The 22,849-nt window shown below is 41.5% G+C and overlaps 2 protein-coding genes across 4 annotated transcripts in view; one reads left to right on the top strand and one right to left on the bottom strand.

The window, feature by feature from the left end:
* Positions 1–22,849, top strand: part of RAD50 (RAD50 double strand break repair protein) — a 200,122-nt gene that overhangs the window by 108,213 nt on the left and 69,060 nt on the right. The window contains exons 1-2 of one of the 3 annotated variants that reach the window (XM_054694407.1): positions 8,406–10,112; positions 13,829–13,912. Coding sequence is in view for 2 of the 3 variants with exons in the window: in XM_037509366.2 (XP_037365263.1) it covers positions 11,867–11,995; positions 13,829–13,912 (213 nt within the window). In the remaining variant the exon portion in view is untranslated. Of the gene's footprint in view, positions 1–8,405; positions 10,113–11,588; positions 11,996–13,828; positions 13,913–22,849 lie in introns of those variants that run through there. The other 2 variants (XM_037509366.2, XM_054694406.1) reach the window with 2 other exon arrangements.
* The window catches only part of KIF3A (kinesin family member 3A), a 196,958-nt gene continuing 180,081 nt past the window's right edge, over positions 5,973–22,849 (bottom strand). The window contains exon 17 of the mRNA XM_054694408.1: positions 5,973–6,092. Within this exon, the coding sequence (XP_054550383.1) occupies positions 5,993–6,092 (100 nt within the window). The 3' untranslated portion in view covers positions 5,973–5,992. The remainder of the gene's footprint in view (positions 6,093–22,849) is intronic.

Raw genomic sequence — 22,849 nt, 5'->3', positions numbered from 1 at the left:
ATTAATAAGATGATGCATCCTATAAATGTCATGTACTTGGGACCATTTTAGTTCACCACTAGACTGTGAGCTCCTTGAAAATAAAGATTTTATGTAATTGCTCTCTTTATCCTCCAGAACCAGAGTATTGTGGGCACTCAGTTAATGTTTGTCGAATAAACTAAATGAATAAACAGGCAGGCACTTGGTTGCACTGGTTGAACACATTAATTTGAGTACTTTGCAAATTCAAGGAGTCTATTCCCTGGGATGGGAGTCTGAAATTAATAGAAAAAACTTTGGCAGGACTCCTAGAAAAAAAATAGAGCAAAAGCTTAAGGCTCAGTCATCGAGATTAAAACGATGTGAACAACCATGGCATTTTTTAAAAACTCACATTATTTTAGAAAAGAAAGAAATTAGCAACCAATACTCCATCTTTTAAAGAAATATTAATTATATAATTTAGAAAAAGGACTTTGAATAAGGTTGAAAAGTTGTATTAGTGGTTATCATTCATCATTTTGCCCTAAAATCTTTGTCTCAATTAGTGCCTTCTTATTTGGCAGCAGGTTTCTAAAAACTCCTAATTGTGGTTTTCACTAACCCTATAATCATTTAAGGTCAAATAACTTTTCTATGAAGTGATTCTAATCAATCAACTGGGCATGATGCCACAAAATTTTTGTGATGACTAAATGAGAAATGATAATATCTCTTTTTTTCACCCTATTCTAACCTCCATCCTTTTAATCCCCAATCATATCTCTAAAATAGTTTTTATCAAGTAAATAACGTTATAGGAAAATAAACGCAGAACTTTTTCCTCTTAGTGTAACAACTATTAGTATTTTGATGACCTTTCAGTCCTTGCTGACAAAGCAGTTTTACGGAGTTGTAATCAATGAAAACTTGCAAATTATGTTTATCTTTATTTATTGCTCATTAATACTTCTTTCACTTATCTACTATTTCAAAGGTTACCTACTAGTAGATGAAATTGACATACCATAGTTTACTTCATCATTTGTGTTTCTATTTTACTATTCCATAATGTTACTACAAATTTCTTTGTATAAATACACATTTCCTTGACCATTTTTATAGCTTTTGTCGTGGTTGCTCCAGCAATGCACAGGACAGCTTCTCTATTGATTCAGGAGACCCATAAAGGGGAGTCCAGAGCCCTCCATGGCCTTTTCAGGTTTTAATGATTTTTTTTAAAGATTTATTTCTTTATGCATACTAGAGCTGGGGTACAGGCCAGAGGTGTGGGGGGGTGAGAGGATTCACCAGAGATAGAGTGGGTAACAGAACAGGTAGATTGACTGAAATGCGCTGCTAAGGGGAGCAGCGGGTAAAACAGGAGAGGTCTGCTGCACCATGTGGGTAGCTCCCTGCCGGGGATCGAACTCATGCTGCAGTGGCTGCCAATAGCTTCATAGGTTGCATTTTTTTTTTTTAAGATTTATTTTTTATTTATACAAGAGTCAGGATACAGGCCAGATGCGTGGGAGGGTGAGAGGATTCACAGAGACAGAGCGAGGAATAGAACAGGCAGACTGACGAAATACATAGCTGAGGGAAGCAGCGGTGGAGACAGGAGAGGTCTGCTCGCCATGTGGGTTGCTCTGAGGCCGGCGGGGATTGAGCGGGCACTATAGAGGCTGTGGACAGATTCACAGCGCTGCACTCAACTGCCTGCGCCAACAAGGAGGCCCCCATAGGTTGCATCTTAACCCGTTGCGCCACCAGGAAGGCCAGGTTTTAATGATCTTTGTACACCAACTGTAAGGTAATTGGGCGAAGGGTGGAAGGGGCTTTCGCGAATCTTTAGTCTTCTTGGGTTCACTCTGACATTCTCTTGCAGTACTGTAAGGACAGGAATGACACTGAGCAGGTTTTCTGTGATCCAGCAGACCGGGTAAAGGAGGAGTCAGAGTCCTCAGTGGTTTTGCAGGTTTTTATTGGGATTACCAGGTATATGGCAGGCAGGGGTGCTGGGGGGCCAGGAAGCTGGCAGGCCTCCCAGCCCCCAGCTGGTCTTCACTCTGGGCTTTCCGGCCTTCTCTTGGCTTCTGCTTCTGCTGCTGGCGTCCCCGTGATGCCGCCCTTAAAAGCCCAGTCTTAGCCCAGGTGAATCTCATCTACCTATGCCCACACTCTACACCAGGTGCCCGCCATTAGGACCATCCATGCATTCAGGACCGCAGGGTTCCGTCATCTATCCTTGTGGGAAGGCAGAAAAGCCTGACATTTTCCCCTACCCTACAAATACCTTCCACCATCTTCTGGCACACACTGTCCTCTGTGTGAAGCTGCCCTTACAGCCTCAGCTTTCAGGCTTAGGTGTCCACACTTACATAGGCCCACACCATAGTCCAAGTGTCCACCATCAGGCATGCGTTCCCTGCGCCCATGCTCCAAAGTTCCCTCTGCATTCAAGGCCCCAGGTGTAGCCACAGAGGCAGGTGGTGTAAAAGCCTGACCATAACGTACCCTACAATTGTATTCTTTGAAAATATTCAATGCACAAACAATAAAACTCATATTTTTTACTTATAAACCACCTTCACAAGGGTAATTTTGTTTATTCCTGACAAAGGCTCATAAGACAGGTTTCTTTTGCGCAAGGTCCTTTAGCACTAGGGTTTAATAGTTTTGCTAATGAGTGAAATGAGCAAGAGGCATTCATAATCAAAGAGACTGAGAAATATATTGTAAAACTGAGTAATACTGTTAAAATTACATTTAGGGAATTTTAAGACAATGGGGAACAAAAATGCTAAACAATAATAATGTGGGAGGTGGAAGAAGTGATTCTAGTTGGTGCATTTTATAGTTCTTGTACCACTTGAAAGAATGCTAAAGATATAAACTTTTAATTTCAAAATAGGCTGCTGAAAATTTTAAGAGTAACCAGTAAAAGAAAAGGAATAGAATGTATAACTTTCAAATGAGTAGACTAAAGCAAGAGTATAAAGAAGTTCAATTAATCCAGACATCAAGCAAGGAGAAAAGGAAGCAAAGAAAAAGCTCAGAAAAAGATATGAGAAATATGTCCAAATTTATCATGAATCACAATAATTAAAAACAGGTTAATTTCATCTATTAAACAACAGAAAAAAACTTGTCTCCAAAATCATCTATCAGCTATTTTCAAGAGACACGTCAAGCAAAATGATATTAAAAGATTGAAAATCAAGGGATAGAAAAATATTACCATTCAAATACTAATCAAAAGAAAGTGATGTACCAATACCAACGTAAGAAAAAGACAGAATTTATGTCAGACAATATTGTAAGGATAAAGAGATTCATTAATGGGGTTAAGATCATATCTTAGTTTTTTTTTTTTTAAGATTTATTTTTATTTATACAAGAGCTGGGGTACAGGCCAGAGTCGTGGGAGGGTGAGAGGATTCACCAGAGACAGAGTGGGGAGTAGAACAGGCAGACAGACCAAAAGCACTGCTGAGGGGAGCAGTGGGAGAGGCAGGAGAGGTCTGCTTCACCATGTGGGATTCTCCCTGGCCGACCGGGAATCAAATGGTGTAAAGGCAGGAATGGACATGGTGCAGGTTTTCTAGGATCCAGCAGACCGGGTAAAGGAGGAGTCAGAGTCCTCAGTGGTTTTGCAAGTTTTTATTGGGATTACCAGGTACACAGCAGGCAGGAGTACTGGGGGGCTGAGGGGCTGGGAGGCCTCCCAGCCCCCAGTAGGTCTTCATTCTTTTGGGCTCTCTGGCCTTCTCTTGGCTTCTGCTTCAGCTTCTATTGGCGTCCCCGTGACGCCACCCTTAAAAGCACAGTCTTAACCCAGGTGAATCCCATCTACCTAGGCCCACACCCCATTCCAGATGCCCGCCATCAGGCATGCATTCAGGACGGCAAGGATCCATCATCTATCCTGATGGCGGGAGGGCAGAAAAGCCTGACATTTTTCCTTACCCTACAAATGGGTACTGCGGAGTCTGTGGATAGCTTCACAGCGCTGCACTCAACCTGCTGTGCCACCGGGGAGGCCCATATCTTAAAGTAGTTTTATTTTCCATTTCATTAATTATCATACTGTAAGGGCAGGACTGGACACAGTGCAGGTTTTCTGATCCCATGGAGACCGGGTAAAGGAGGAGTCAGAGTCCTCAGTGGTTTTGCAGGTCTTTTATTTGGGGTTCACCAGGCATATGGCAGGCAGGGGTGCTGGCTGGGGGGCTGGGAGGCTGGCAGGCCTCCCAGCCCCCAGCAAGTCTTCACTATATCTGAGCTCTCTGGAGTTCGTTCTGCTGCTTCTCGGCTTCTCTTTCGGCTTCGGCTTCTACTACTGCTGCTGCTGCTGCTGCTGCTGCTGCTGCTGCTGGCGTCCCCGCGACGCCGCCCTTAAAAAAGCAGTCTTAACTCAACTGAATCCCATCTACCTATGCCCACACCCTACTCCAGGTGCCCACCATCAGGCATGCATTCAGGACAAGGATCCATCATCTATCCTGATGGAGGAAGGGCAGAAAAGCCTGACATCTTCCTTACCCTACACATACAAAAGAAAACAAACACTTTTCAGTAGTGATTTACTGAGAACTGGGTACCTGACTGAATTTGCCTTTTAGTTTTTATTTTAGGAATTAATGGTATTTGTTGCTAATCTTTTCACCCACCAGCTAGAGTTGTTATTTTAGCTTTATAGTTTCTTTTGTTACAAAGTTGATAAATTTTGTAATGAAATCTGGTTACTTTATCATGTCCATTTTTTTGCCCTGTAAGTTGCTATTTTTTCCTAAAGTATTTTAAATTACAGAAACCATATGTAATGGCAAGAATGGGCACAGTGCAGGTTTTCTGACCCAGCAGATGGGGTAAAGGAGGAGTCCTGGGGCCCTCAGTGGCTTTTCAGGCTTTTATTGGTATTTACCAGGCACACAGTAGGCAGGGGTGCTGGGGCAGGCCTCCCAGCCCCCAGCAAGTCTTCACTCTGTCTGGGCGTCCTCTCTGCTTCTCTCGTGGTTCTCCGGTGGTTCTGCTCCTTCTGGTAGTTCTGTTCTCTCAGCCCAGGTTAATCCCATCTACGCATGCCCACACCCTACTCCAGGTATCCTCCATCAGGTATGTATTCAGGACCGCAAGGATCCATCATCAATCCTAATGGCGGGAGGGCAGAAAAGCATGATGCTTTTTCACTTACCCTCCACCATAATACTGTATCATTAGCACTTTCATATGCTTTTCAAAAAAGGATCATTTTCTTACATAGTAAAATATCACATCTAATATAATGAAATTAATAATTCTTATTTAACATTTGATTTTCAGTCTTCATTCAAATTTTCCCACATTTCCCCTATAGTCCTTTAATATTTTTATGTCCAAACCAGAATGCAGGGTTGCATCTGGGTGGCATATAACTCAAATCTCTTTAATTTTGTAATAGTCCTTTCTAAAAATAAAAATGTTTAAAAATCTACAACAGCCCTTGTTTTAACGACACATCTCCCGGGAGTGTGGCCAGGTGTCATGGAGCACAGCCCACCTTCTGGATTTGCCTTTTCCACACTGGCATTTTTTTTTTTTTATAAAAAAATTTTCCATTATTATTATTTTTTAATTTTATATATTTTTACATCATTTTTCATTTTTGCACAATGTATGCATTTTCATCTTGGTTATAGTCCCCATACAACTCCCCCCCCCCTTGTTTTGATCCTACTCCCTCCTCTTCCCTGTAGTGTGTCTCTGGTTTATAGTGTGTTTCTGGCTTATTTCGCTGAGCATGATCCCTTCCAGCTCCATCCATGGTGCTGCAAATTGCATGAGTTTATCTTTTTTGAATGCTGAGTAATATTCCATTGTGTATATGTACCACATCTTCTTGACCCAGTCATCTATTTTTGGGCATTTGGGTTGTTTCCATAGCTTAGCTATTGTACATAGTGCTGCTATAAACATAGAGGTGCTGGTGCCCCTTTGAATGAATGTTTCTGTGTCCATTGGGTAAATACCTGGGAGTGGAATTGCTGAATCATATGGAAGCTCCATCTTTAGCAGGTTGAGGAATCGCCACACAGCTCTCCATAGTCCACACTGGCATTGTTATTAGTTTAACCATTAACTCCTGTGACCTAAAGTTAAATTTAAAGTTGTGATTAGATGTAAGGTAAGCTTTAAAGAAACAGCATAAAAGGTTGGGTTATTTCATCTTAAAATTACAGCAGGACACACGTAATGTCTGATTGTCACCGTCATTACTAATTTCTGTTACCATGAGTCATGAAATTCTCCTTTCTGGGGGAGCAATTACATTTCTAGTCTTTCCTTATATTACTTTCAGAAATATCTAGGTCTTTATCTTCCTGGAATTTCGAGTTGAAAGTAAAAGATAGATGGCCTTTTTCCCTCTTAAGATATCCAAGTATCCAAGCATTTATTTAAAAGATGATTGTGGGGCCTCCCCAGTGGCGCAGCGGTTGAGTGCTGGATTGCAAAGCTGCCCGCAGCCTCCGCAGCGCCCGTTTGATCCCGCCCCCCCCCCCCCCCCCCCCCCCCCGCTGCTCCCCGGCAACTGGAGGAGGGTCCCGCGTGGTGCGCAGACCAGACCTCTCCTGCCGCCCGCTGCTTCCCTCAGCAGTGTACCTCGGTCCTTCTGCCAGCTCTGCTCCCCGCTCTGGCTCTGGCCAGAGCGCTTCTGACTGTACCCAGTGCTTGTATAAATAAATAAAAATAAATCTTTAACAAAAAAAAAAGATGATTGTGGAACAAAAATGGTATTGATGGTTTACATTTGTCAAAACTCATGGACCTGTACCCTGAAAAAAGGTGAATTGTATATCAATTATGCTTCAATAAACCTGATTTTTTTTAAAATGGGCTGTTTTGCAACCAGCCCAGGCCGGGTAAGTTCATTGTTGTTTCTAGCAATTTGAAGGAGAATTTTGAAACTCTTGGCATCATTTTCACAGGTTTCACTTAAGCAGAGGAAACAAGACATCAGGAAACAAGACATCAACTTGAGCCACGAAAATCTCTATAACCTTTTTTTGCTGGGCTTCCTCTGGCGTTCTCTCATTGTCGCTTCTCATCGCTGTTACACCTGAGCCATCTCTGAGCAATTATATCCCTGATGTAATTATATCTCACCCATATAGCCCTGACCTCTAGGCACAGGTGTGCACACTTGCACATGCATGCACTCCCATGTTCAGGTGCCCCATAACTACTCACCCTCTACATTAATAAGATCAAGGCGCAGGTGATAGCCAGAGAGGCCAATGGTGTAAAAGCCTGACCAACTTCATTTACCCTACATGGGCTTTAATATTTCCCTATTGTTTCATTGCATTTTTCTTGTCACATAGGCATTACTTTATAATGACAATCTGTTTTGTTGCAGTGGCAATTTAAAATGTGTATGGTAACAACTGATGCTTTCTTGTTTTCTTAGTGGAATACCACTTGATGCGACGTGGTATAGGAGATGGGCCTTTCCCATTTGCATCCTTTCACATATGAATTTTTTTAGTTTGTGTAAATTATTGTCTCGAGATGTATTGGATAGTATTTCCTATTTTTTATTTTAATGTTTCATTATTGTTTTTGTAATTTTTCATATGGGTCCTTGCATGTGAAATTCTTCCATTCAGTTGGTTCCAAAAAGCAATACTCTGTCATTTTTGAGAAAGGTAATTTTTCCCCTTACTTTAATTTGTTCTGATATTCAAGCAGCTATACATACTGAATGTGTACAACTTGACTATATAAGCACGTTCTTCATTCTGCAGATAAGTACACACCTGTGAAACTATAACCACAATCCGAATCATTAGCATATCTGTAGGGTAAAGAAAATGTCAGGCTTTTCTGCCCTTCCTCCATCAGGATAGATGATGGATCCTTGTCCTGAATGCATGCCTGATGGCGGGCACCTGGAATAGGGTGTGGGCATAGGTAGATGGGATTCAGCTGAGCTAAGACTGTGCTTTTTAAGGGCGGCGTCACGGGGACGCCAGCAGCAGCAGTAGAAGCCGAAGCCGAAAGACAAGCCGAAAGACAAGCCGAAAGACAAACCGAAAGACAAGCCGAAAGACAAGCCGAGAAGCAGCAGAACGAACTCCAGAGAGCTCAGATAGAGTGAAGACTTGCTGGGGGCTGGGAGGCCTGCCAGCCTCCCAGTCCCCCAGCCAGCACCCCTGCCTGCCAAATGCCTGGTGAACCCCAATAAAAAACCTGCAAAACCACTGAGGACTCTAACTCCTCCTTTACCCGGTCTGCATGGGATCAGAAGACCTGCTCAGTGCCCGGTCCTGCCTTTACAATATCCTTCACCTCCAAAGTTTCCCCCATCCTACTTATTTACTTAATATTTTTCATTTTCTATCTTTTGGTTTAAAGTATCACATAAACTTTCCTGTTGCTACTTTTTAATTTTTTAAATTAGTTTGTTTTTTTAAATTGAAGTAATGTTGCAGTGTAACAATTGTTTTAGGTTTGCATCATTAAAAATTGGCAGGTATATATACTGTATTAAGTTCAGCACTTTAACTCCAATTTTGTCCTTCACTATACAATTGATCCCTTATACCAAATTTACCCACACCCAGTTCCCCTTCCCTTCTGGTAATTACTAATTGGTCTTTTAGTCTTAATGTTTGTTTTATTTAATTTATTCATTTTTTCTTCATATTTCATATAAGTAACATCATACAGTGTCTTTCTTCATCTGGCTTCCCTTAGCAGGATAACCTCTACGTCCATCCATGTTGTTGAACATGGCAGGGTTGTTTTTAATACTACTTGTATTTTTGACATATCTGCTGTCTTGTTCTGGCTAATGCCTCCAGATGTTTTCTTTCGGCTGGGACTGATGAACTGTTTTTCCAGGAATGGAGGACTTTTGCTTTCCACAATGGACACTACCTGGAGGGATTCGTTTTCTTTCAGACTGGAACCCTGGAAAATTTTCATCTGAAACTGTATCCCAACATACATATGTTTGATCTTCATCACCATGGAAATGGTGGCAAAAAGTGAAAGGGGGGAATTGTTAGGGGGAATGCTGCACCCCCCCCTGCAGTGACCCTCAGGGCTAATGGCTGTTGCCATGGTCCCTGAGGTCCGGCGTGGGCAAGGAACCATGCGCGCAGGGGGAGAACAGCAAACTCCCTAAGATGCAGAGAAACTGAATGCCTGCCAAGAAATAATGACCATCAAAAGCGGCCACAAAGATGATTAAAAGAAATGCTGACCACCTGGAACCTTATCTCGCTTTCTCAAGGCCCACAAACTTTATTCTGCTACAACTGTCTTTCTAAAATCTTTCCTTTTTCTGGTCATTGATTGCTAATTAAAAAACATATGTAATTTAATAATTAGGCTAATGCAAATGAAACATTACTAAACACTGTGCTATAATAGAATTGTTAGTTTAATAATCTTTCTATTATGTGCTTAACTTTAGTACCTTTGATATTAACTGCATTATAAAATAAATTCACCCATGACAATTAATTATGAGTAAAAATGATAGTTAGTGCAACTAGAAAATAATTATATAGAACAGTAGAAAGAATTTATAGCCTGTCCAATTAGGAATGAGGCTAGGTCCAGATGTAACTTCGGACATAAATCACTGCCCTGTCAATTAAGCTAAGTCTATGAGCAAACTGATCTCTTTGATGTTCACTGTTCCTATGCCTTTAGAAAAACATATATATACTGACCACTAGCTTAATAAAGACGCACTCAGATTTTCACTCTCTTGAAGTGTGTCTGTGTGTCATTTATTCATCGAATCCCTGACCACCCTGCGCAATCTCTCAACCCTGAGACGGCCTCATCGTCCATCGCTGTGCTCGTCTGCGGCAGGGGAAAGGATGTCCTGAGATAATCTCATACAGGCTTTGTGGACTCCACCCCCACTCCAGACTAAAGCCATCAGGACATTGGGAAAGACAAATCCCATCACCACCAAGGGGAGGGTGGCTGGGACCTGAGGGTGGAGTTGGGCAGCCAGGTTGGCTATAAAAACCAAACACGTGGGCCTTGCTCTCTCTGTGGCTCGCTATTGCTCGCCTCCTGGCTTCACTGCTCCTGGCTGGCGGCCAACTCTGAGAGCGCCATTTTGGGATTCCTGATCGGCGGATCGGGTAGGACTCATTTAAAACTTTGTCTCCCACTTTTCTCCCAGAGCTGTACATTTCCTGATTTCCCCTTCCCTTGTAAATAAACCTTTTATTAACCTTTCACGTGTGCCTGCAGTAGAGCATTGATAAGTCCTTTTAAGCGCGCGGGTGAGGACCCACAGTCAGGCACCCCGTTTTGTATCGGGGTTGCTCTACAACAGTTGTAGTATTCCATTACATATTTTCAATTTTATCTTTTGTTACAAGATTTACTATCAACAAATTTTAAAATAAACAATATAGTATTATTACAGGAATTATGATGTACACATCTCTAGGACTTATTCATTTTGTGTCGCTTATCTTTCTTTTACTTTAAAGATGTCTAGTCTATTTCTACCTGTGGCAGTACTTGACTGGACTTCCCTCACTTATTTGCATAACTTTATGGTTTCTAGCAGCAATGGTATAAGGTCAGGAACAGGACACAGTGCAGGTTCTCTGATCCCATGCAGACGGGGTGAAGGAGGAGTCAAGAGTCCTCAGTGGTTTTGCAGGTTTTTATTGGGGTTCAGCGGGTACGTGGCAGTCAGGGGTGCTGGGGGGGGGCCAAGAGGTTGGCAGTCCTCCAAGCCCCCAGCAAATCTGTACTCTCTCTGGGCTCTCTGTCATTCTCTGCTTCTGCTGGCGTCCCAGTGACACCGCCCTTAAAAGCACAGTCTTAGACCAGGTGAATCCCATCTACCTAGGCCCACACCCTATTCCAGGTGCCCACCATCAGGCATGCATTCAGGACCGCAAGGATCCATCATCTATCCTGATGGCAGGAGGGCAGAAAAGCCTGACATTTTTCCTTACCCTACAAATGGCTTTGGGTCTACAACAGTAGTTCACAAACTTTTGGCTTTAAACACCTCTGTATAGTGTTAAAAATGACTGATGACTCAAAAGAGCTTTCATGTGAGTTACATCAACATTTACTCAATCAGCAGTTCCTATTTAGGGTTTTTTTTTTTTAAGGCACAAGACTATATAAGCATGCTCTTCACCATTGCCATAGCATCCCCACACGTCATGTGACTACTGGAAAATACTGTACATCAGGGAACGCACTGAGAATGAAACAAGCAAATAACATGTTACTATTGCTAGGAAAATAGTTTTGACATTGGCGGACACCCCCCACCCCCAGCCCGCCTCTCCGCGTAGCAGGAGCCCAGGGTTCGCAGGTGTGGCACCGCGGCTCCTCAAGCCTTCCTCCTCCCTCCCAGCTAATTGCTCCCCGAGCTGCCCCGCCCCCAGCAAGGAGCCGGAAGTCCGCAGCCTGCAGCCAATAGCCCCAGACCCGCAGCCCCCGTGGGCGGTACTACGGTCGGACACTGCGCGCACCGCGCGGGCCTCCGACTTCCCGGCGTACCCCGGGCCTGCGGCGTGGGCGCGCACATGACGTAAAACTCACGTGACTCCGCGGCGACGGCGGTGGCGGAGGCGGGAATCGGCGCCAGCGGTCAGTCGCGGCGTCTGGCGGGCTGTGCGCTGCCTTCCGCGGGCAACCCCGAGCTGGCCCTCCCACCCCCGCTCTCGCCAGTGAGCCGGGAAGGAAGCCCGTGTGGGAGAAAGGGGACCGTCCCGAACTTTCGCCCTCACCTGGACCCTCCAGACCCCGAGACGCGCGAGTTCGGGCGGCCCGCGCTTTGCCCCGCTCGGGTCTCACGGCCCAACTTTGGTGCGCCCCGAGCTCCAGACCCCTGATGTTGAGATAAGAAACGTTTGCAAACATGTCCCGGATCGAAAAGATGAGCATTCTGGGCGTGCGGAGTTTTGGAATAGAGGACAAAGATAAGCAAATTATCACTTTCTTCAGCCCCCTCACAATTTTGGTTGGACCCAATGGGGCTGGGAAGACGGTAAGTCCTGAGCAGCTGCCTCTAGTTAACAGTGCTCACGTGTTTCGAATCTGGAGAATAAAATATCTGGAGTTTAGGGCTCATTGGATGAGAAGAGTTCTCATGGCTTCACTTTTGGGGCTCTGGGAAGTGCCTGAGCCTCGGTGATACTCCGGCCCGACAGGGGGGGAGTGACCTGGCGTGGCCTTAAGGCCACAGCATCGTTGGGAGTGGGTGAGACCCAGCTCCTCAGCGTGGGGGTTCTGTGCTGGCGACCGACGCCGACTTCACCGCGGGTGCCCTGCTAGTCATTTAATAGGAAGTCTTTGGTCTGCATAGACCCTCCCTCCTCCCCAGCCCCCACTCCTCATTCTCCAAGCATAAACTCCTCATAGTTGCCCCCTACTGGAATTTATTAAAAAGCTATAAAAGATGGCACGTTTATCTAAAAAGTTTCTAAGTATGCCGACTGTCTAAACATAATAGGAAATAAATGCCTTAACTTAAAAATGACAAGTGGTGGGACTTAATTTGCTGTAGGATGCTCTTACCCAATCAAAATAGAAAATTGGGTTACAGCCTATTTACTGTGGCTTTTTAAAGCCCTGGTTGCTTACCATTCTACCTTGGGCCCTGGAATGGCAAGAGTTACTGGAATGTGCGAACCCAAGAGACTACCTGGTGTGGAGAGCCACTTGAGAAAAAGCAAAGGTGTTACGTTTTAACAGGGAGGAGTCTTAATGAGGGATTTGTGAAAAGCTTGTAAATGAGCATGGGCATAGGCATAGGTTTAGTGTAAAGAGTTAAATTCCAGGGCCTCCCCGGTGGCGCAGCGGTTGAGCGCAGGGTTGCGAGGCTGCCCGCGGCTGAGGGTCCCACATGGTGCGCAGACCTCTCCTGCCGCCCGCTGTTCCCCTCAGCAGTGTACTTCGGTCCTTCTGCCTGCTCTGCTCCCCGCTCTGGCTCTGGTGAATTCTCTCACCCTACCGCGCTTCTGACTGTGCTTGTATAAATAAACAAACAAATAAATAAATAAATCTTAAAAAAAATTTAAATTCCAGGCTTTTGTCTACTTCTATATATGTAAAAATGGTATTTACTAAATGCTTGTATCTCATATCGTACTAAGCGCTCTATTAGAAGAGTCTAGTTATAGCATTTGAACGTTGGCTGCCGAAGCCAAAAAAATTACAGGTGTGATGCTTCACCACTATCCGTGTGTGGCAAGGGTCACTTAAAACTCAGTACATTCTTATAAAGTGGAGATAAAAAATAGCTATTACCTCCTAGGATTAATGTTTGAAATAGATCCTCAATGTATGTAAACGTAGTAAAATACCTGGCACGTAGTAAGGTCTGTGTAATTGTTAACTTTATTTTTAAAACTTTTTTTTTAATTTCAACTTTATTGAACTATAAATGACACAAAATTGAAAGGTATTTTAACTGTACTGTGGCGGTTTGATACAGTATGCCTTGTGAAAGAAATTTCTCTTAGTTAATTGACATGTATATCCACATTTATATTTTCTTTGGTGAGAACACTTAAGTTGTACTCTCAGCAAATTTCAGTGACACAATATGCTGTTAACTATGGTAACTATGTTTTACATTAATAACGAATTAATTTAAAGGATTTGATTGGAAAGTTTTCCCCAAATAATGATTTTATTTTAGTATACCTTCATCATTAACTTTTAAAATTATAGCAATTATTCTTTTACATCTAATATCTATAGTACAGGTCATATCTTTTATAGTCTATAATAAATAATATTTTTATAGTGATTAACTTTTGTGATCACCTTAGGAGGTTCTCTTATAACTAAATAATACAGTTTTTTATTTCTTTAGACCATCATTGAATGTCTGAAATACATTTGTACTGGAGATTTCCCTCCTGGAACCAAAGGAAATACATTTGTTCATGATCCCAAGGTAATGAATGGTCTGGTAATAGTTTTTTTTTTTTTTTTTTAAATAAAAATTTAATAAAGAAGTGATAATTTTTAAAAATTTGTTATTGGGGTCTCTCTGGTGGCACGAGGGGTTAAACACAGCACTGTGAAGCCATCTGCAGTGAGTTTGATCCTTGCTGGCTAGGGAGCTACCCACATGGCGCAGCAGACCTCTGCTGCTTCCCTCAGCAGTATATTTCAGTCTGCCTATTCTGTTACCCACTCTGTCTCTGATGAATCCTCTCTCTCCTCCCTCCCTCCCCCCACCCCTGCACCTATGGTCTGTACCCCAGTTCTTGTATGCATAAATAAAATCTTTAAAAAAAAATTGTTATTGAGGTAACATTGGTTTACATCATTGTTTATATTTTGGAAGTACAGGATTCCCTGCCTCCCTTCAGTTGTTACCATAGCACACCAGAGACCAAAGCCCCATAATCCACCACCATAGTCCATTGTACTCTCTTCTCCCACTTTGTTTGATCTCCTCCTCCCTTCCCCTAATGGCTCAGTACTATAGTCAGTTTTCATGGGTTAGTTTTTGAGTTTGGCTTTATCAGACCCTTTGTTTTGTTTTTCAGTATTCCACATATAAGTGATAACCATCTGGCATTTATCTTTCTCCTTCTGACTTACTCTGATTAGCACAGTCCCTTCCATGTTGCTGCAAATGGCTTGGGTTTATCTTTTTCATTGCTAAGGAGTATTCTATTTCATATATATACCATATCTTCTTAATCCACTCATCAGATTTTGGGCATTTAGGTTGTTTCCATAGCTTGGCTATTGTAAATAGTGCTGCAGTGAACATGGGAGGCAAGTTTCCCATTGAATTAGTATTTTTGTATTTAGAAGTGGTTGCTTATTATAGAATACCTGATAAGAAGTATAAAGAGACAAGAAAGTCACCTACACAGAATCTGGTGACAACCTTTGTTGACATTTTTATGTATTCTCCTTTACATACTTTTTTTTTTTAAAGATTTATTTATTTTTGCATATAAGTGCTGGGGTACAGGCCAGAGGTGTGGGGGATGAGAGGATTCACCAGAGATAGAGTGGGGAACAGAACAGGCAGATTGACCGAAGTACACTGCTGAGGGGAGCAGCAGGTGAGTCAGGAGCGGTCTGCTGTGCTATGTGGGTAGCTCCCTGGCCGAGGACCGAACTCTTGTTTCAGAGGCTGCGGACAGCTTCATAGGTTGTGTCTTAACCCCTTGCACCACCAGGGAGGCCCTACATACTTTTTTATATAGTTGAAATTACCCTCTAATTTTGTGTTCTGAGTTTTTTCTCCCACAATATAAAGTTCTGTGTCATTAAAAAATTAAAAGCTAAATTAAATTCTTAATATGGGTGTTTGGTACATGGGTGTTTCTTTTAATATTTTTATTCTTATAATTATATTTTTTGTTTACCTAAAATATTTCCTATTTATAACATACAACCTTTTATGAATACTTTAGATAGTTGCATAATGTTCTTTCTTTAGATTGTGTTTAGTTTTTTTATTAAAATGTACCATGATGAAAATCTATGTATAAATCTTGGTTCAAATTTTGATGTTTATTATGTTAGTGTATGTGTATGACATGGAATTTCCTATACATATATATTTTTTTAATTTAAGGTTTTTCTTATTTATACAATAGCTGGGGTACAAGCCACAGGAGTGGGAAGGTGAGAGGATTCACCAGAGTGGGGAGCAGAACAGGCAGACAGACTGAAAGCATTGCTGAGGGGAGCAGCCGGCTAGATAGGAGAGGTCTGCTTTGCCATGTGGGAATCTCCCTGGCCAGCCGGGAATCGAACCTATGCTGCAGAGGCTGCTGACAGCTTCACAGAGCTTCACTCAACCCGTTGTGCCACCTGGGAAGCCCCCTATATATATTTTTTTTGAACTACAGGTTTTTCTTGTTTCATTTATATATTAGTGGATCACATGGCTTTCTCACTACCTGCCACCTTCCTATGTTAAGAGTTCATTATATAGTTATTTCTTCCAGGCTTTTCCCTTTGTTTATAAGGACTTACTGGTATGCATGTGTAAAATACATTCACACACTTCCTTATATCCGTGTAAATCAAATATTTACTTAGTGACATAGTGCAGATGTGTTAGCATGATGGAATATTTATACATTCTATATAGAAATGTATGCACTTTTGCTGTTTTTAATCACTAAGTAGTTTTCATTCTGTTTGTATATATTTTTAATTAAGTTTTTTAACTAGTATCACTAAAATTTTTTTTTCCCACCACCGTATCTTGTGTTCCCTTGTCCTGTTCCTTCTCCCTTCCCTTTTAATTTCAGAGCCCTCAGGGTGTTTATTGGTGTTCACTGTTTATTTAAAGTTTTACATTATTGAATTGTCTGCTATGTAAATGCCAGTTTCTGTTTTTACTACTACGACTTCTTTTTCTTTTCCTTTTTTGTTTTATGATTTGATATTTGGAGCCCTTTTTTTTAACATTTATCATTTTATTTTATTTTTTAAATTTTTTATTTTTTTTAAGATTTATTTATTTATTTATACAAGCACTGGGTACAGTCAGAAGAGCGGGAGGGTGAGAGAACTCGCCAGAGCGGGGAGCAGAGCAGGCAGAAGGACCGAAGTACACTGCTGAGGGGAGCAGTGGGCGGCCGGAGAGGTCTGCGAGCCATGTGGGACCCTCCTCCAGGTTGCCGGGGAGCAGCCGGGAATCTAACCAGGGCTTCAGAGGCTGCGGGCAGCCTCGCAACCCAGCACTCAACTGCTGCGCCACCGTGGAGGCCCAACATTTATCATTTTAAAATTTTTTTTAGACAATATTTGCTTCCCCCCACCCCCTCACATTGAGTTCCCATAGAATCTCCTTCCCCAAGGCACCCGTGCACCATCACCACAGTCTCCTGTGCTCCTCCCTCCCTCCGACCCCTGTCTCTCCTCCTCCCCTGCAGTATGTCTCTGGTTTATAATTGTCTGTTTTTGCTTTGTTGTGTTTTGTACTATTATTATTTTTTTTTTAACACTGATGTCTTACTTGATTCCCCTATATTCCTGTTATAAGTGAAGCCATCCGATATTTTTCTTTTTCCTTCTGGCTTATTTCACTGAGCATAATTCCTTCTAGCTCCATCCACTAATGCAAATGGCATGAGTTTATCTTTTTTGATTGCTGAATAATAATCCATTGTCTATATATACCACATCTTCTTGGTCCAGTCATCTATTTTTGGGCATTTGAGTTGTTTCCAGGTATTACCTATTGTAAATAGTGCTGCAAGAAACATAGGTGTACAGGTGCTCTTTTGAATCACTGTGTGTCCTTTGGGTAGATCCCTAGGAGTGGAATTGCTGGATCGTATGGTAGCTCCATTTTTAGTAGATTGAGAAACCTGCAGATAGTTTTCCACAATGGTTGGACCAATTTGCACTCCCACCAGCAATGTAGGAGAGTTCCTTTTTCACCACATCCTCGCCAGCATTTGTTGTTGCTTGTTTTTTTGATATGTGCCATTCTTACTGGTGTAAGGTAGTATCTCAGTGTGGTTTTGATTTGCATTTCCCTGATTATAAGGGATGTTGAACATTTTTTCATATGCCTGTTGGCCATTTGCATTTCATCTTTGGAGAAATGTCTTTTGAGTTCTTCTGCCCATTTCTTGACTGAATTGTTTATTTTGTGTTTGTTGAGGTGTGAGTTCTTTGTAATCTTTGTGATCAGTCCCTTATCAGTTGAATGGAGTGCAAAGATTTTTTCCCAACCAGTGGGATGTGTCTCTGTTTTGGTTAATGTCTCTTTGGCTGTACAGAAGCTTTTCAGTTTGATGTAATCCCAGGTATTTATCTTTGCCTTCACTATCACTGCTTTGGGTGATGACTCTTTAAAGATGTTTCTGAGATGTATGTCTTGTAGTGTTTTACCTATATTTTCTTCTATATAGTTTATGGCTTCAGGTCTTATGTCCAGTTCTTTTATTCATTTTGAGTTGATTTTTGTGCACAGTGAGAGGTAGTGGTCTAGTTTCATTTTTTTTGCATGTGAAGGTCCAGTTTTCCCAGCACCATTTATTAAACAGACTATCCGTGTTCCATTGTGTATTCTTTGCTCCTTTGTCAAAGATTAGCTGTTCATATAAGTGTGGCTTTATTTCTGGGCTCTCTGTTTGGTTACTACTCCAACTTATTTGCTGCACATAATTTTCTCAAATTCTTCCATTTTGTTGAAAATGTGTTTCATTCTTTTCTATGCCTATGTAATACTTGATAGTGAAGATGTTACACATCTTCTTGATCCATTTATCTGTAGATGACCATTTAGGCTGCTAAATAATGCTGCTGTGAACATCGTAGATCATACAGGTTCCTTGTTGATGGCCCATCATTATTATTTTTAAAGATTTATTTATGCATACAAGAATTGGGGTATAGTCAGGGATCGGGGCACTTGAGAGGATTCACCAGAGACACAGTGGAGAGCAGAACAGGCAGATCCACTGAAATACACTGCTGAGGGGAGCAGCTGGCGAGACAGGAGAGGTCTGCTGTGCCATGTGGGTAGCTCTCTGGCCAGGGATGGAACTCATGCCACAGTGGCTGGCGATAGCTTGGTAGTGCTGATGCTTAACCCCTGCGCCACCAGGGAGGCCTCCATCATTATTGTTGATGGCTTGAGATTCTGTGAATATAAGCCCAAAAGTGGGATTGCTGGGTCATATGGTATTTCCATTTTTAGTTTTGTTAAGATAAATTCAGGTTGTGTCCATCATGATTACTCTGGTTTATGTGCCTACCAACTGTGTGATAGGATTCCTTCCCCCCCCCCCCCCAACATTTGTACTTGAGGGTCTTTTTAAATATGCTCATCTCAGAGTGTGAGATGTAGTTTCAGTTTGTATCTCCCTTTTTTTTTTTTTAATTTTTTTTTTAAAGATTTATTTAGAGGCGCAGGAGGGTGAGAGAATTCACCAGAGACAGAGCAGGGAGCAGAACAGGCAGAAGGACCGAAAGCATTGCTGAGGGGAGCAGTGGGCGAGGCAGGAGAAGTCTGCTGCGCCAAGTGGGAATCTCCCTGGCTGGCCATTGATGCAATGCTGCAGAGGCTGCGAACAGCTACAGAGCGCTGCGCTCAACAGGCTTCTCCACCGGGGAGGCCCTCAGTTTGTATATTTATTGGGAGTGATAATAGGCATTTTTCATCTCTTTTTCCTGAATATCCTCTTTGGTGAATTCTGGTCATACTGGCTTCCTGTTTATTGTTTTTTTTTTTTTTTTAATTGTTGAATTGAGTTTTTTACATGTGTCTTGGTTATTAATCCCTTATCAATTACATATTGTGTAGATATTTTCTCTTATTCAATATGGCATCTACTCAATTTTCTTGTATTTCTTTCACTGTGTAGAAGATGTTTAACTTGAATAATCCCAATTGTTTATTTTCATTTTTAATTCCCTTGCCATAGGGATTGAGTCACGAAAATAACTTATTGTTGAACAGGTCACCAACATTTTCTTACATGTATTTTATTATTGGTCATATATCTAAATCCTTAATCCATTTGGAGTTTATTTTTGTGTATGTTGTTAGTGAGTACACCAGCTTCATTCTTTTATGTGTAACACTCCAATTTTCCAGCACCATTTATTAAGGAGACTGTCTTTTCCCAATTTTATGGTCATAGCTGCTTTATTATAGATACTGGTTTGTATGTGGATTCATTTATGGACTTTCAATTCTGCTCCATGGATACATGTATCTATTGTATACAATATCATGTTGTGTTTATATATATTTTTTAAACTCAAAAGGTCTCTTACTCATCTATTTTGTTAAGTTTTAGAAATATATGCAAATTAAAGAAATGTGTATCTATGTATGGAAAACTAGCTGTACCCTAAGTAACATCAGCAATCCTAGCAACTCTTAAATTGCATAGCAGTAATGTCAAGCAATTTCAGTATCTCTTTCCCTCTCAATGAAAAGCTGCAGTTTTCCCAAAGACATTATTTGGCAGCATTCTCATGTTATTGCTGAGCTTGTCCCAAAAGGCTAGCTTTTAGGGTCAGAATATACTTGGGAAAAGACTCAGAGGAATAAGGAAGCCTCCAGAGATAAAGGTAATAAATTCCAAAGGGAATTAATAAAATGCCCACTGCCGCCTCCCCTCTACCACCCTCTCAGGGCTACAGGACATTCCCGGACAAGGGCAATAAAAAAGGCTGTGAAGCAAGATGTAATTCTGGGGCACATAGACATTTAAGACAGTAAATGAGACCACCAAGAACTAACCATTCAAAGAGTCTGACCGGGCTCTAGAATAACTGGGGAAAGAAGGTATATACTCCCTGAGGCAGACCTCCACAGTGGCTTCCTTGCCCTTCCTTGGCCTGGTTCCACAGGCCTCGGAGTCCCACTTTGTTTCTGTTCCCTTTCTCCTTAATAAACTTTTCTTTATATCTATTTCTCTAAAACAAGTTTGCCTCTTTTCGCTTGCTTGCCTGCAAATTAGTGAAGTTCCTGCCACGGCTTTGTAGACACCAACCTGTGGTGGTCTAGTGGCCAGGACTCAGTGCAGATCAATTCCTGACTGGGGGGACTAGACCTAAAACCCTGAAATTATAGTAATTTCATGGCCTCCCACTCTGGCCTCTGCTCTTTTGTGTTGAACATTGACATTATTGGTTTGGAAACATTCAGCCATATTGTTTTTAATCTTGTTGCTTTATAGTAAAGTTTGAAGTTAGGTAATGCAGTACCTCCATTTTTCTCCCTTATTCTCAGAGTTGCTTTTGCAAGTTGAGGCCTTTTGTGGTTCCATATAAGTCTCAGTATTTTTTGCTCAGTTTCTTTGAAAACTATTGCTGGTGTTTTGGTGGGGATTGCATTGCATTTGTTTTATCACTTTAGGCAGTATAATTATTTTAATTAAATTAATTCTCCCCATCCTTGATCATCGAATATCCTCCCAGCTCCTTATATTGCTATATATGTTTTTAAGTAATATCTCATAGTTCTCATATAGGTCTTCTATCTCCTTTGTTAGGTGCATTCTGGGTTACGTAATTCTTTTTGAAGCAATTACAAATAGTCTTTTCTTAATTTCTTTGCTTTTTGCTTGTTTGTATATAAAAAGGCTATGCATTTTTGTATGTTGATATTGTAACCTGCCACTTCACTGTATTCATTTCTTATTTCTAATAACTTTTTGATGGAGTCTTCAGGATTTTCCAGTTATTTGTAGTTTAGTTGTAAAACCTGATGAGATTGCACAGGGAGTGAATACAGAAGAGATCCAAGATCTGAACTTAGGGCATTTAGAAATAGAAACTTGGAGGAACCAGCAAAAGAGAGTAAGAGAACAACTAGTAAGGTAAGGAAAATTGGGAGAGTGATGTCTTGAAGACGAGAAGATTAAGTGTTAGAAGGAGGGAGGAATCATCAATTGTCAAATAATGTTTGACATATTCCTCAAGTAAGAGGAAAACTTGGAATTGTTGAGGGAAAAAGATGCTCTGAACAAACTTCACAAATAGTTTTATGGACCCCACTCCCAACAGTTTTGCTATGTGAAGGCCATTGGTGATCTTAACAAAACCATTTTCAGTAACCTGAAAAAAACAGGAGATAAGGAAGTGAAACACAAAGACTTAACATGAATTTTGCCATAAGTGGAAGTAAATAGGGTAGTAGCTGAAAAGATTTGCAGAATTGAGGAGAAGTTTGTTGGTTGTTTTTGTTTTGTTGTGTTTTAAAAAGTGGAAGATACTAGAACATTTATAGGCTGATAAAAAAGGTCTTGAACGGGGGAAAACATTTATGCAGCAGAGAGAAAAATTGCAAAGCAAAATCCTTGACTAAGCAAGAGGAGATAAAATCCATTGCTCAGCTGATGGAGTTAATAAAAACACGGGCTATTCATTCTAATAGGGTGGCAAGCAGAGTATTTGATAAATTTAGTGGTGAGGTAAGTTCTCTTTTGATTGTTTTTGTATTTCCACTGGAAAAAAATAAGTGAAATCATTGGATGAGGGTGGGGAAAAGGGTTGATTGAGGCTAGAAAAAGTGTAGTTTTTATCTCAGTAAGTTGACTAGGAAAGTGTTACAGGGTTATATGGCCATGGAAGGAGGGGAGAAGGGAGTCACTTGAGGTTTGTTGGTGAAAATTTCTAGGGATATCAGTCATTACTGTGGTTTCTTCAGTCTTATATGACTATTCACTAGCTAGCACTGAGTAAGTTGGAAAGTTGGGAGTTAATCAGAGTCGGAAGTTTGCCTTTTAAATACAGTGAAGTTAGTGATAAGAAATTAACTATATACTTCAGATATATAGTTATTTGACCTATTTTGTATGGAATGGCTCTCTCATTACTGCCTGAGGGCCCTGATAACCCATGGGGTTCTGACTCCATCCTCGAATACAAACCCTCCTCCCCCTGCTTGGATTTCTCATTTAATTAAACCATCTCCTATTCTCTACTTTTCTACCTGACACCTTACATACCCTTCTCAGTTTCTGATACACTTTACAAGGGTCGTCTCTTGTGAGAATGCCTTTTATAATCTGGGACCTGAATCCTCACATTATACCTTCCTCCAGTGTCAACATCCGCTTTCTGAACTGGGTCTACTCTGTTCATACATGGCCCTTTCATCCTGCTTGGACTCTTGAAACCCTATGCGGAGCTGTCTTGCCATGTGGCTACCCTTTTCAGCCTACTCAAGTTCAGTGACCCTGTTCTAGACAGCTGTGCACCTCCTCCAACCAGCGTGAACATGTAGCTCCTTCTGCCCCATCTAATGGTTTTATGACTAGATTATTTGGAAAGGGAAGGGCTTATTTTATTTTTAATTATTTTACTGTTTTGGTTAGAAATTTTTCTAGATTTCTCTGCAATCTAAATTACTCTTTTTAAATTGACTCTTTCCTCCACA

The sequence above is a fragment of the Talpa occidentalis genome, unplaced genomic scaffold (assembly GCF_014898055.3).
Source record: "Talpa occidentalis isolate TD23 unplaced genomic scaffold, MPIMG_talOcc4v2.1 talOcc4.13, whole genome shotgun sequence".
Lineage (NCBI taxonomy): Eukaryota > Metazoa > Chordata > Mammalia > Eulipotyphla > Talpidae > Talpa > Talpa occidentalis.
This window is presented reverse-complemented; position numbering and strand designations above follow the sequence as displayed.